The sequence below is a fragment of the Mastigoproctus giganteus genome, chromosome 9 (assembly GCF_048544385.1).
Source record: "Mastigoproctus giganteus isolate SK-2022 chromosome 9, ASM4854438v1, whole genome shotgun sequence".
NCBI lineage: Eukaryota > Metazoa > Arthropoda > Arachnida > Uropygi > Thelyphonidae > Mastigoproctus > Mastigoproctus giganteus.
The window spans coordinates 121,681,455-121,697,310 of NC_143583.1; the positions used below are offsets into that span (position 1 = coordinate 121,681,455).

The 15,856-nt window shown below is 37.4% G+C and overlaps 1 protein-coding gene across 2 annotated transcripts in view; it reads left to right on the top strand.

The window, feature by feature from the left end:
* The window catches only part of LOC150080687 (plexin-A2-like), a 1,379,917-nt gene that overhangs the window by 960,409 nt on the left and 403,652 nt on the right, over nt 1-15,856 (top strand). For both annotated transcript variants that reach the window (XM_090381876.1, XM_090381877.1), the window contains one exon: nt 3,942-4,133. In XM_090381876.1, coding sequence (XP_090238002.1) covers nt 3,942-4,133 — 192 coding nt within the window. The remainder of the gene's footprint in view (nt 1-3,941; nt 4,134-15,856) is intronic.

Here is a 15,856-nt window from a genome sequence, read left to right on the forward strand (position 1 = left end):
AATAACTCCTCGTGTGTGAATGTAGATGCAAAATTCTCATTCAATTTATCAGCTATATGAGCATGATTATCAATAATCACACCATCTATATTAAGTGGTCCAATCTGATTTATCCCTTTCCTTCTAGTTTACATAAGTAAAGAACTCTTTGCTGTTTTTCTTTGTATCCTTTGCCAAATATTTCTTGTAATATGCCATCGCCTGACTAACCTCTTTTGTGACTTGATTACAGACTAGATTATATCTGCCATAGGCTTCTGTGTCACCTGATACTTTATATGCATCTCATGCATTCTTCTTCTCTGCCACGTTCCTCATTAATTCATCTGGCATCCATTTAGGCCTAAAGCCTGAACAGTATTTCTTAGTTGGAATGAAAAGCCTAGTAGCTTCCAAAATTAAGTCCCTGAAGGCTTCCCATTTAGAATTCACCATTGGTAACATCATCATCAGTTGATCCCACTGTACAGAATTTAAAAACTGTCTGAGACTTCTGTAATCACCTTTACAAAAGCAAAAGCCCTTCCCTTTAGTTACAGTTAGAATGTAGTTACATCTTTAAGTAATTCCCACATCAGTACATTGTGATCACTGTCACCCAGTGGTTCCCTTATCTGCAAATTCTTAATGCATGAATAATCACTGCTGATTATCAGATCAAGCGTATTACTCCCTCTGGTTGCCTCTTGAACATGTTGCTGTAGAAAACAGTCATCCAATAAATCCACAAAAGTCTTGCTAGTGTGCAAGTGACCAATCCACACGTTCCAGTCAATATCTCAAAAGTTAAAATCCCCCGTTATAGGACATTCTGATTTACTGGCCCACTCTATTTCTCTGCACAGTTGCTCATTATACTCATCGGATTCATTAGGCCTCTCATTTTTCCTTTCCCAGTACTTATTTCACTCCAAACAGACTCGACACTGCATTGTCCACCAATATCAATTGGATGCACTTCCTTAGATTTTTTGTTTCTTAACTAACAGCATAACCCCTCCTCCCTTCCTGTCCTGTCTATCCTTCCTGTGCACATTGTACTCCCCAAATTCCAATTCTGCACTGCTTATATCTGTGTGATCCCATGTCTCTGAAATCCCAACAATATGTGCCTTTGATGTCTTGACTAGCACTTCAAGATCATCAATTTTATTAACTATACTCCTAGCATTGGTGTACATGCATATATACATGCACCTGTTTCTACCCTTTGTTAGCCTAACACAGCCCATCTATTTACTTGTAATTGATAATACATAAACTAAAACATTAGACTCTTCAAAATGGATACCAAATATCTGAGCAAAAATCCACTTCTGCAAATGACATGCACTACATCCTTACCTTGAACTTTTCAAATAAAGAATAATCTGATCCCAGTTTCTAATACCATCAGGTTTCTGGCTATAATAAGGGATAATAAATTAACTTTTTGGTTCACCTAGCTAACTCCTACAAACACTAAATGTTCTTCAAGCAGTTTAAGATACAGAATGTGTATGCAGACAGACTTATATTTTTATAAGGGATTAATGAAGTTGCAGCTTGATTGTAGATCTTTGATATATGCATCAGTCAGGAAAAGTGTTTTGCAACAAATTAATACCATTCAGGATAATGCTCTCTATGCAACTCTTGGATCCTTTAGAACTTCCACACTTTGTATGTTGAGACTAATGAACCCTCATTATTTCTTAGAAGTTAAGCTCTCCTAAGTCTATATGCAGAAAAGACACAAAGCTTTTCATACTCATCCAATTTGGAATTATCTCTTTAATCTGCAGTGGCCACATCTTTACTGCATACAGCTTTGGAAGCCTCGTTTTAGGATGGATGTAGTTCTAGCAGATGTACATTCTTCCTAAAAATAAGAAAGGCAATGAGATTGGTGAAGAGAATGAAAGGTTGGTCTTACCAAGACAGGCTTCATTTCTGCAAATTGCAGTGTCTTGAGGCAACTGCATGGATATCTGATTGAACATTTTAAGGCTTTGAAGGGATTGAGCAAGCTCGTTGCTGATGGCATTCTTCCTCTTGCTCAGACCACACACACAAGGATGCATCAAATCGAGGAAGAATGGTTGCAGGATAAATGGGATGAGATTTGCCTTCAGTCAGTGGGTGGTTGACTGTTAAAACAAACTTCCATCTTGTGTTTGTTTCAACTCGAACCCTGTGGAGTCCCAGAGGGTTCGGTGTTGGGTCCACTGTTGTTTTGTATATTTATCAATGATATTGATGAAGGTATATCAGGTTTGCTGTCAAAGTTTGCAGATGGTACAAAGGTTGGCAGGGTTGTTAATGACAGTAATGGCAGTGTGCTACTGCAACAGGATCCAGAAAATTTGGGCAGATGGGCTGAGAAGTGGCAACTGAAGTTTAACCTTGACAAATGCAAAGTACTACATATAGGTAGAAGTAACCCTAGAGAAATGTACCAACTGTGTGGTGCTACACTTAAGGTGGTAGAAAATGAAAAAGACCTGGGAGTAATTGTGCAATCAGATATGAAGTTTTCTGAGCAATGCAGACAGGCTGCCAGGGCAGGTCATGGGGTTTTGTCAATGATATATAGGAATTTTGCTAGCAGGGAAAAGGAGGTGATTGTCCCTCTGTATAAGGCAATGGTCGGGCCACGCCTTGAGTACTGTGTACAGGCCTGGAGGCCTTATTTTAGGAAGGATGTTTGTTTGTTTGTTATTTGGTTTTTAGGAGCATTAGCAACTAAGGCCATATTGGTCCAGGATATGTGGTGGTCATTCCCTGACCTTTCCGCATCCGCCATATTTGGTAGTGACGGGCTCGAACCCCAGTCTAATCAAGAAGTGTGTGCTACGCACTGCTGCTCCTTCCCACCTGGCTATGGAGGCGCCCAGGAAAGATGTAGATTTGCTTGAGTGTGTACAGAGAAGGGCAAAAACGTTGGTGAGGAGAATGAAGGAATCCTCTTACCAAGAGAGGCTTAAGCCACTGCAAATTGCAGTGGCTGGAGACTAGGCACCTGCGCGGTGATCTGATTGAGGTGTATAAGGCCTTGAATGGGTTGAGCATGCTGAATTCTGATGGGATTCTTCTACTTGTTCGAATTACAAACCTAAGGGGGCATAAATTCAAATTAAGGAAAGACAGATATAGAATAGATGTGCGGAAATTTGCCTTTAGCCTGCGGGCGATTAATTGCCGGAACAAACTTCCATCTGTCATTGTGGAAGTTGATAGGTTAAATAAATTTAAGGAAGACCTGGACAAACATTTAGAGGGAATGGTTGTGTGAATTTTTTTTTTTTTTTTGTCTGATGCTGCATAAGCTCATAGACTTGCTTTCTTGCATCACATGCCACTGCTACTGTTATGGAGGTGGGCAGTTTCTTGCATTGTATGCCACTAATAATAATAATTTGCAAGCAGAATCCACTCCGAAAAATGTTAGATAAGCTAATGTTTAAAAGCAACTTATTTTAATATGAGTTGTATTTTGCCACTGAAATTTAATTTTTAGTGCACTGGAAAGATTAAAAAGCCTCCTTTTTCCAAAAAATGCTTTCTTTCTGTGTTTTGGGAAGCACTTCTGCATTAAAAAAAAAAAAAAAAAAAAAAAAAATATCTCTTCCCCCCCCCCCCCCCAACCATTTTATCCCAAAAACCTTGTTTTCCTTCTGCTCACAAATGCCTGATCTCCAGCTTTTTGAAAGTCAAAAGCTCTGAAAATCTATAAATCAAAAATTATATTAATTATATGTCAAAATTCTGTGTGCTATTAGACAACTGTGGAATGTGCAAAAAAATTAATATAAAAATAAATATACTGAATAATCTAAGTTTAGGTTTATAAAATATATTAGCCACACTGTAATGTGGTATGCAAATATATTAATTTACTAAATCTGTGGAGATGTTAAAAAAGTCATATTCAATCATATATTTCTAAATTTTATTTATAGCCGCAAACCAAACTGCGTTGAATGTATTACTTCTGCCTCCAAAGGAGAAGGGCCGAAAAAAGTTCGTGTGAAATTTGATAATGGCTTAAGAATTTTTGAGGATTACAATTTCTTGTATGTTGAAGATCCAGTTATCATGTTAGTGGAATCTGGTTTTACTGGACAGAGAGGCACACCTAAAGGAATTCCAAGGTATATGTAAACTCATTCTTTTGTATCATTAGCATAGCGAAATATATCTTTCTGTCAGAGCTTGTTCAGAGAGAGTACATTACCAAAGTCATTTATTTGTTGTTTAAAGTAGAATTCCAAAATTTAAGTCTTAAGCCATACTGGTAGATATTATTATTACTGATGATTAAATTTTTTAATTCTACAGTACAATTAGTAATTGGTTTGTTTATAGTGATTAATTCTTGAGCTGTCCTTCATGATACTTTGGTGGCTTTGCTACTTAGTACACATTTGGATTTGGATTCAAATATTTTGAATGACAGGAGGAATTTATTAAGGGTGTTTTAACTTGGAGCTGTTGGCAAGCTTCAGATTGAGTTTTAGGCTTCCTTGGGTTTAATGGTTTTTCATTCTGCAAAACAGTATATTGACCTCTTTGAACATTCACAGACATGCTGTACCCATGAATATTCAGTGGACAGTGGCAAACATTATCTAAAAAAGTTTCAGAACTTGTAGCAGTTAATTTTTGCAGTTGATAAACTTACTGCATGTAACTTTCAAATTACTTTCCTTCCTCTGTCACACATACCCACAAGAAGAAATACTATTCTTGGAAGCTGTCTTTCTCCACTACCTTCTCCAGTACCTTCATTTTAACACAATCCACTTCCTCTACAGACTTGCATATTCCTTGCTTTGGGAGATGTTTAATTTCGAAGAATAGGAAGTTCCCTAGAATGTGAGGAAAGTCTTTCCTGGATGTGCACAAAACTGATGTCAGCTTATTGTTCAAATTGCAACATCCTGATATGCACAATACATGAACAACTCACTTTGATGAAGTGCACACACACATGCTTGTACCGTAGCCAGGTGGGAAGGAGCAGCAGTGCGTAGCACACGCTTCTTGATTAGACCGGGGTTCGAGCCCGTCACCACCAAATACGGAGGATGCGGAAAGGTCAGGGTATGACCACCGCATATCCCGGAGCAATATGGCCTTAGTTGCTAATGCTTCTAAAAAACCAAATAAACAACAAACAGACAACATGCTTGTCACTAGTTGTTTGGAGAGGGCTGGGTTCAATTCCCATCTGTGACTGGAGGAATTTCTAAAACTTCTTCAGTCAAGGTTGTAATTAGTCAATCTCAAGCAAAGGGTAGGGTCTCCCCTCCCTACATGAGTTATTCATGTTTTACAGCTCACACAGTGTGCACATTGGTCCATGAACTCACGCACATACACACACACTGACCCAGACATGATACATGCAACAGTGTAATATGGTCTAATTTGCTAATGTGCCTAAATCCCTACAACAAAATCAACTACCTTTCCTGAACTCCCCATACTGACTGAATATGCATATCCAGATATAAAATTATACTCAAGCGGTTGGCCATGTTTTAAAGCTTAAATGCCTGATTTTTCGCCACCCAGTTATATCTCAAGAGATTATTTTTATGACTGGGTATTTACAAAAACTCAGGAGAACTTTTAATTGATACTCAAAACCTGAAATGGCACTGTAGAGAGAATAATAAGGAACTGTAAAATAATCTATTTATTCTATTGAGCTGTGCAATTTAGGACAATTATTTTTTATGTATTTATTTTTTTAATGTTAATGAAAAAGTAGTTTACCATATTAGTTTTTTACTATATTATGTATCTGATTCATCAACAGCCATTTTCAGTCCACTGCAGGATGAAGGCCTTGCCAGCAACTTTCCAGTTCCTTCTGTTTTGTGCAATGGTCATCCATTTACTACCCACAAACTCATGAATTTCATCTGTCCATCTCCGTCATCTTCCAGATTTTCTTCTAGCTCCTCTTGAGTATCATTCTGTTCTTTTCTTAATCCATCTGTCATTATGTCTTCAAGCTATGTGTCCTGCCCAAGACCATTTTAGTTCTTTAGTTTTGATAAGAATCTCCTTTACTTATTGATGAAGTAATGTTGAAGTTTGCAGATGATATAAAGGTTGGCAGGGTTGTTAATGACAGTAATGGCAGTGTGCTACTGCAACAGGATCTAGATAATTTGGGCAGATGGGCTAAGAAGTGGCAACTGAAGTTTAACCTTGACAAATGCAAAGTACTGCATATGGGTAGAAGCAACCCCAAAGAAACGTACCAACTGTGTGGTACTACACATAAGTTGGTAGAAAATGAAAAAGACCTGGGAGTAATTGTGCAGTCAGATATGAAGTTTTCTGAGCAATGCAGACAGGCTGTCAGGGCAGGTCATGGGATTTTGTTAATCATATACAGGAATTTTGCTAGCAGGGAAAAGGAGGTGATTGTCCCTCTGTATAAGGCAATGGTCAGGCCACGCCTTGAGTACTGTGTACAGGTCTAGAGGCCTCATTTTAGGAAGGATGTAGATTTACTTGAGCATGTACAGAGAAGGGCAACAAGATTTGTGAGGGGAATGAAGGGATCCTCTTACCAAGAGAGGCTTAAGTTCTGCAAATTGCAGTGGCTGGAGACTAGGCACCTGCGCGGTGATCTGATTGAGGTCTATAAGGCCTTGAATGGGTTGAGCACGCTGAATTCTGATGGGATCCTTCCACTTGTTCAGATTACGAACCTAAGGGGGCATAAATTCAAATTAAGAAAAGACAAATGTAGAATAGATGTGCAGAAATTTGCCTTTAGCCAGCGGGTGGTTAATTGCTGGAACAAACTTCCATCTGTTGTTGTGGAAGTTGATAGGTTGAATAAATTTAAGGAGGAACTGGACAGGCATTTGGAGGGAATGGTGTGGATTTTTTTTTTTTTTTTGGCTGATGCTGCATAAGCTCATACATTTGCTTTCTTGCATCACATGCCACTACTACTACTACTACTTGAGTTGGCTGCCCAATCCATGTGTTTCTATTCTTATCTAACAGTCTGATTCCCAATATAATTTGTTCCATTCTTTTGGTGAGTGCCCAAGTTTCACTTCCATAAGTCATGGTGGGGAGTATACATTGGTTCATTATTTTATGTTTCAGACGAATTGGGTATGTGACTATATTTCCTGAATGCTATCCATCCAAAATTTATTCTTCTCTTGACTTCCAGCCATTTATCATTAATACAGCTAATGACTTGTCCCAGATATGTATATGACTCCACCTTTTCAATTACTGCTCCTTCAATCATTATCCCTTTCTGTGGCATACTTGTTCAACATTACTTTAGTTTTAGCCATATTCATCTTTAGTCCAAAATCCTTAATAACTGTGCATAACTGATTAAGATTTTCCTCTAATTTTTGGGATCATGGGTTATGACCAGTGTCATCTGCAAATCGTAAATGGTTTAGGTACTCTCCATTCACATTGACTCCTTTCTGCAACCAGTCTAATCATCTGAAAGCTTCCTCAAGGGTGGCAGTAAACAACTTCGGAGATATTGTGTCTCCTTGTCGAACTCCTTTCTCAATTTTAAATTTGCTACTGTCTTTGTCTAGTCTAATAAAGGAGGTAGCACTCATATATTTTCTTCAAAATCATAATATATGGGGTATCTATGCCTTGTCTTTCTAGTGCCCGAAACATTGCCTTATGCTGTATGGAGTCAATTGCCTTTTCATAATCCACAAATGCTAGGCATAACGGTGTTTTGTATTCATTTGCTTTCTCCATTAGCTGTGATATTATGTGAAGGTGATCCATAGTTGAAAATCCTGTCCTAGAGCCAGCTTGCTCTTTCGGTAGATTATCACCAAGTATTCTTTCTAATCTGTTAGTAATGACCCTTGTGATACAACTTGAAGATGTGTGATAACAAGCTAATTGGTCTATAATTTCCAATTTATCTCCTTTCTTATGCAGCAAAACTATTATTGCATTATTCCACACCTTTTCTAATGCATTTTGTGAAGAGTTGCCAGTTTTTGTGTCATGTCTCTTCCTCCTAATTTTAACAACTCTACAGTAACTTCATCTTACCCCAGGGCTTTCTGATTCTTCATTTTCTTCGATGCATGTTCTACCTCATCAGGAAGAATATCAGGTATGCCGTTTGCATTGCTACTTTGCAATCCATCTTCCCCACTGCTGGCATCATTCCCTTGACCCTTGTATAATTCTCTGTAGTAGAATTATACAAGGAGAATAATTATACCTTCTCTGCTATTTATAAGTACGCCATCACTATTCTTCAGTTTCAGTATCATTTGTGTTTTTGTATTACTGCTCATGGCTGCTGATTGATCCTTTTTGATCCTGTTATCCTGATTTTGATCCTGATTGATCCTGTTAAATCCTCTTTTGTCCTCTTTGAGTCTCTTTCTAATGGCTTTGCATAACTCAGTATAATCAATTTTCTCCTTGTCAGTGTTTATCTTCGTCTTCATTTGTCGTCTTCGGTTCATCATGACAAGTGTTTCTTGATTAATTTTTTCTTCTTTGGATTTCTTTTTACCTATAGGATTCTTGGGCTTGATCACTTTCAGAAAGTTATAATATTCTTCATCGATATCTTGGTCCTGAGCAGTCTGCAGAAGCTCAAACTTGTTCTTAAATTCCAGTACATACTGCTTTTTCTCCTCTTCTGTTATCTCAAAGACCTTTGTATTATTTACTCAAGTCAATTTTTTTTTTCTTTCTTTTCTTACATCTATATCAAGCGTGCATCTTACCATTCTGTGATCACTTCCGTTTACCTTGTTCAAGACGGTAACATCATTCACAATATATCTTTTATTAGTGAGGATGAAGTTAATTTCATTAGTTGTTAATCTATTTGGGATCTTCTATGTCCACTTTCTGTTCACCCTTTTCTTGAAAAAGTGTTCATTACAGACATTCCTCGAGATTCTGCAAATTCCACAAGTCTTTCACCTCTTTCATTTCTTTCACCAATTCCAAAATTTCCTATAGTTCCCCTTTCTGCACTGTTTTGTCTCTTTCCAACCTTAGCATTGAAGTCCCCCATAATGATAGTGTAGTAGGTTTTTTGCTCATTTAGAAGACTCTCAATTTCGGTATACATTTCTTCAGCCTCTTCATCATGGCTCGATGTTGGCGCATAAATCATTATAACTTTTAGCTTGTACCTCTTAGAAATCCTGAGTAGTAGTCATGACACCCTTAGTGATGTACTTTTGAATTCCAAAATGTTGTTTTTTACATCTTTATGGACCAGAAAGCCAACTCCGCCTTCTCTCCTTTCACTGTTTCCATTGGTGTACAGCAGATTTCCACTTGATAAAGTTATAAGTGATTCATTTCTTCTTCTTGTTTCAGCCAAACCAACGATATTCCAATTCACATTTTCTAATTCCTTTTCCAGCTCTAATATTCTGTCTTCACCGATGAGCCATCTTACGTTGTAACAGGCCAAGTCCATTTTCTGTGCGTGGCAGCCTGGTCGTACCCAGAGATTCTTAGCACTCTCTGCTTCCACTCTGCCATAAGAGGGGGAGTTAAAGCCACTGGGGACTGAGGGCCATTTGTTTCATCATGCTGTCATGTGCTGGAGGGTTTGGTCTTTTCCTCTTCACGCTGACCATGCGTTTTGAAGAGAACCACTCTACGTGTTCATCGTCACCTAAGTGATGTAACAGGGTGAGGTGTGCAAAAGTGGATTTTAGGGAGGTAGGCCAACCAGACTTCTCCTAAATCTCCTATCTATGACTATAAGAGATTTATTATATTGAAATTTTTTGTGTATATGTAAAAAAAAATTTGTACTCTTACCTGTGTCCATAATTATTCCTTTTAGATATAGTCAACATAGTTGTATTTGTTCATTCCAAAAACTCCTCTGTGTCTATAGCATGTGTGTAATAATACATCAAATGATCCCATGCATGTGGAATCGTTTGAAGGGTATGTTATGTTGTGAAAAACAGCTGTTAACTAAACAAGTTGAATTAAAAATGCTTACTTTCAGTTTATCCTTTAATGTGAAGTTTGTGAAAATTAAGTTCATCGTTGTTCAGCTATCAGCACTCGTGTAGTTGAATAGTTTGTAGGTGGTAGATGACTTTCATCAACCGGTGAAATACCACCGCTTTGCTTATTGGAGGCTTGAAGTGGTGAAACTCATGTTTAGTCTCTAGAGCAAAGTTTCCAGCATTCCCCTCCCCCCATACTTCTCCTTCAACCCATGCACGGTACTAAGTACTATAGGTTTTGATACCTTTCATGTTTGGGGTTTTCATAAAAAAAAAAAAAAAAAAAAAAGTGTGCTTAAAGTGAGAGGGAATTTAAAGTTTATTGTATAAAGTTAAGTACATTTAAGAGAAAATTCTTTAACATTAAAGGAAATACAAGAGGGCTAATTTTGAAGAGATTTAATGACTAAAGAATTTATGCAACAAATAATTAAAGGTTAATTTAAAATCTGTGATAAGGGCAAGAACAGTGAATCTGAATTCAGAACATGTTTTTAGAATACATATTAGTAGTAATGCTAGAGTTTTAGTATAAATGTTTAATAAAATCTGATTAGATTAGTTTAGTGGAATCTCCTTAGATCTTTGTAAATTGTTTATCTATCTGAATTTATTGAAATACAGTTATGTATGTTTTACCTACAAAATGTTTTGTCCTTTGTTATTAGTCATGTATTTATATATACAGTTAACCACTGACAGAAATGTAAGTTTCTTATTTATGTCTTAGCTTTACTTCAGCACATTAGTTTCTGGTGCAAGCCTGCATCTATTCTTTATTTCTTTCTATATTTACTGAAGTTTGCACATTCTTTTGATGTTAGTCTCTTGTTTCTGAAAAAGACGCATTAGATAATATTTATTTTGTTTACCCTAATTTGTGCAATACTTATTAGAGCAAATGCACAAAGCAGTGTAAAGTAAAATTGAGGGTGTGATACATGAAATGATACTGAACTAGATCAGTAGATAGTGGACTTTATCAAAGAAAAGAAAGCACAGAAGCAAAATATTCCAGCGGAGTTAAGTAAAAAGAACACCAAGATATGGAAGAAACTACAAAATCAATTCAGGAAGGTGAATTAAATGAAGAACAGATGGAACTCATAATTTAAAAATTAGATTAACTAGATAAGTAGTTTATGAAAAGCTTGGTAGCTTCTACAATTACATCCCTAAATGCTTCCCACTTAGAATTTTCAGTTAGCAAGGTCAACTGAAAATTCTAAATGACTAATTATTAGTCAGTCCCAATGAAAAGAATTTAAAAAGCTGTCTAACACTATTGCAATTACTTTTATGAAAACAAAATCCCACATCAGTACACTCTGAACACTGCCTTCTAATGATCTCTGCTTTTATGGATGCTGGATGGTTGGAGTGGAAGTTTAGGAGTGAAAAAAGTGGTTATTGTGATGTATAAACTTGCTGTGCTAAGTTATCCCCTATATTAATTAGTACATCCAAGGACAAAAGTGTTCTGTTGGTGCCTTTTTCAAAAGAGAACTTAATCTCAATTTTCAAGCTGTTAGATGCATGCATGCGTGAATGTTCACTAACTCCAGAATAATACAATAAAATGCCTTTTTATATAATAACATAACATACCTTTTCAGTTACTTCACTAGTGAAATGGAGATACACCAAAATAAATTTATTCTAATCTTTTTAGATTTAAAAAAAAAACAAAAAAAAAACACTAGATTCAGTGTCTGCAAAATATTAATGGAGAAATCATACAGAATGAAGGTCAAGTCAAAATGTTAGAAATATTCCAAAACTATATCAATTTAAGAAAATAGCATTAAGTAAAAATATATTACAATAGAGTCTCGTAAATCTGGGAACATAGCATGTTCTAGATATTTTGAAAATTACACTTTTTTTTTTTTTTTTTTTTTTAATTTTATTCAGGGTTAATTCCTTACTTTTTTTTTATTAGATAATATAGTAGCTCTGATCCTGTAATCTCCACAGAATGTGATACCTGACATCCTGCTGAATTGGTCCACAATGAGTAGTACTTGCCTAAGAAAGAAGCACTGCTGGTTCAAATTCTGCTTCTAGTATGGGCATTGTGATTGCACAATATTTTTTAATATGAATTATAAATATTGCAATATGAGATCAGAAAATCGAATCATCTTAAACTAAATACATACCATACCATTAAGTGCAACACTGCCCTACCATTTCTATTCGGACATCCTTCTATTGATAGTTGGTTGCATCCTACCCAAGCACCACATGTCAGACAAAACTATAAATGTACCTGTGGCCTTTGAGGAGGCAGTAGTATGATTGTAAATGCAAGATGCTATGATCCATAGAGTAAGCAGACATTCCAGCATGGAATGTTAGTAGGATACCACTTAAACAGTCAGTCCGTACAGTACATTTCAATGGCACTGAAGATCCTTAGGTTGATGATTGATGATGTGATTTGCAAATGGGAGCAGACATGTTGCAGCTGTCTTGAAGCAACCTGAGGGAAACCTTTGAAGCTAACAGAATGTGACAGGAGAACGCTGCAAAGGACTGTTTACTTGAAATGTGGGTCAGTGTTGCAGCATACACACACAGGAAGTCAGTGAGATTGGAATGCATGTCAGCACCAGTTCAATGCACAGGACACTGCATTATATGAATTACCATGGTTATGTAGCCGTCTACATGCTTCTAATCACTCAGAGTAATTCCAGATGCCATCTAGCTTGGTGTAATGCTCACAGTACATTGTCTACTATTCTGATGGTTGTGTCTCTATGTGCAGATGTCTAGAGAAAGCTACCTGCTGTACTGTATCCAAACAATGAAGTTTTGTGTAGGCACTATGATGCACTGGGGTTGTTTTTCATAGCTTGTCTTGGGGTCATTATTTGTTTTGGACAAAACCATGAATGCTGAGGTGTGTCTAGACATCCTGGGCAATAATACATTATCTACATTGTGGCAGTATGTTGGTGAAGGCACTTGCCTGCATCAGCAGGACAGTGCCTCATATCATGCTGCTTATGCTGGAATGGACTGGTTGCAGAACATGAGTGTCAAAAAAATTTGACCAGGCAGCCCAGACCCTGAACTCAATCCTATAGAGACCTCTGAGATAAACTGGATCACTGGATGCGTGTGAGGAGGGACTGCCCAAAAAACAAAGCTGAACCGTTCACCGCTTTAAAAGCCAAATGGCAGAAAATATCACAGGAAATTTACAAAATACTGATGGACAGTGTTCCACAGAGACTAGAGGCTGTCATATAGGCTGGAGGTGGCGGCATATTATTAATTTTCATGTAAATAAGAGTTATTTGTAGATATGTAGGCAACTGCATATTAATGGTAGAGCAGTGGGTACTGTGTACTAGTATTAAATGTGTTACTGATTGAATGGTTTTATACATTACAAATACATGTCAGTGTGAATGCAGTCTAAGAAATAAATAAAACAGATGACATTGTAGAGCAGCTATCATCTTTTAAAGGCACAAAAGTTGATATTCTTGTACACATTGGTACTAATGATATCAAGAGTAGGAAGATCTAAGGATTAATTAATGTACAGATCATCGTTGAGAAAAAAATTGTGAGTTAAGATTGAAATTGAAAGTGTCTGCAATCTTGCTCAGGCACAATAAGAGGGAATACATGATAAGAGCTTTGTGAATCATTTTGGCCCTGGAGAGACTGTTTTTAAATGGATGGAATACAATTAAATAGAAGCGGTGCAAGAATATTTGCTGATGCTATCGAGGCAGTGTTAGGTGGGTAGGAAAACTGCTGGCTTGACTACACAGACTAATAGATTAATGTAGCTGCAGGCAAAAGTGGAAGTGATTCTTGTAATGTTTCTATTGGAAAGAGCCTGGAAAACAAGGTGTCAGGGATTTTAAGACCGACTCTGGGTCCTCATGGAACAAGCAAATACATGGGCTGTGTTACTAAGAATAAAAAAGTTGCAAATATACTTGCATGCGGACTAATATTGGGATCATAATGAATGTGGTGAATTTGAAGTGCTGATAAAATCATCAAATGCAGACATTGTGGAGAATCAGAGAAACATGGTGCCACTCAGATAGAAGGGATTTAGAATTTGAATATGGAAAGTACGTGTTCGGAAGGGATATAGTGTATCCTGCGACATCAGGGGCCTTCCCCCCCCTCCCAACTCTACATCATAACTTTATGACGTAATACAATCTCTGTAACGGCCAGATGTCAATTGTGTAGGTTTGTAGTATAGCGTTAGATTATGTTCATTTGGCCACAGCCTGGGGGCCCATGGAACACCACCCATCCCTATTTTTTGTCCTGGGCATGGGGAACCAAGCCAGGGACTCATAATAGCTTTGTCAGCGCAAACATTGGCATTGCCTGATTTGCCATTGGTGGGATGACAGAGAAAAAAGTATAAGTTTTTATTGGAAGGGAGTATAAGGGTGACACCAAGAATTGGGAAAAGAGGGGAGAGAAGGAGCACCCCTGTGGAGGGGACTGATGAGAATAGCATAGAGTATTGTGGTGGTATGGTGAACCAGGCAAAGGTGGGGTGGGAGGTAGGAAAATGGACTATTTCCTATTAGGTAGAGAGATTAAAGTCATAGAGGCAAGTTGCCCTATGTGGGGGAAGGGTTACTGATTTCTTATATATTTTATATCAGTGTGTCCTGACAGGCCCACACTGGTCAGGCCATCTGCAACCAGTGTCAGCAGTCCATGCCATGCTTCCTAAAAGGAAAAATCAGCATTTGGACAAAGCCATGAATACTGAGCTGTATCTAGACATCCTGGGCAATAATGCTATATCTACATTGTGGCAGTATGTTGGGGAAGGTACATACCTGTATCAGCAGGACAATGGCTCATGTCATGCTGCTTATGTTGTGATGGACTGGTTTGAGAACATGAGTATCAAAAAAGTTGATTAGCCAGCCCAGAGCTGTGACCTGTCTATAGAGACATTTGGAATGAATTGGGGTGTTAGCATACCAAGCTTAATATCTCAGTTTTCAGATGTTACAAAGATTGCAGGGTAGTTAATCACAGTAATCAGGGTAGGCCACTACAACAAGATATAAAAATAGCAATTTAAGTTTAATAAAGACAAATGAAAGATACTATATATGAGAGCAGCAATCCCAGACTAATGTACCAGCTGTACGGTACAACATTCAGGGCAGTGGTGATTTGAAAAAGATATGGGGGTAATTCATATCTGACTTCACATTAGATATGAACTTCTCTGAGCAGTTCCTGCTGCCAGGACAGCTCATTGGGTTTTGTCAATGATAAAGAAGAATTTTGCCAGCAGAAATAGGGAGTTGATTATCCCTTTGTAATAATCTGATTACATCTTTAATACTGCATACACTTCTGGAAACCTTATTTTAAAAGTACATGGACCTGTTGCAATGGGTGCAGTGCAAACTTGGACATTAAACCTGATATACCTTCAATATCATTGATAAATACACAAAACAACAATGGGCCCAACATGAAACTCTGGGGAACTCCACTAATAACATTTGTCCACAAAGAGCAGTGTTCATTCCATTAATTACCACTCTCGGTCATCTCCCACTCAACCATCCCTTTATCCATTGTAGCAACTTATCCTTAATGCTATACCTATCCAATTTGTACAGCCATCTTCCATGTGCAACAGTATCAAAAACTTTCCTGAAATCCAATTATATGATATCAAAATCAAAATTATTTTTGGCATTCCAGTACCTTTGTGACCACATCATAGTATCCAATCAAATTGGTCAGACAAGACCTCCCTTTAACAAATCCATGCTGTGTCTTAACTATAACTGCAGTCTTGTATAGATAATCCA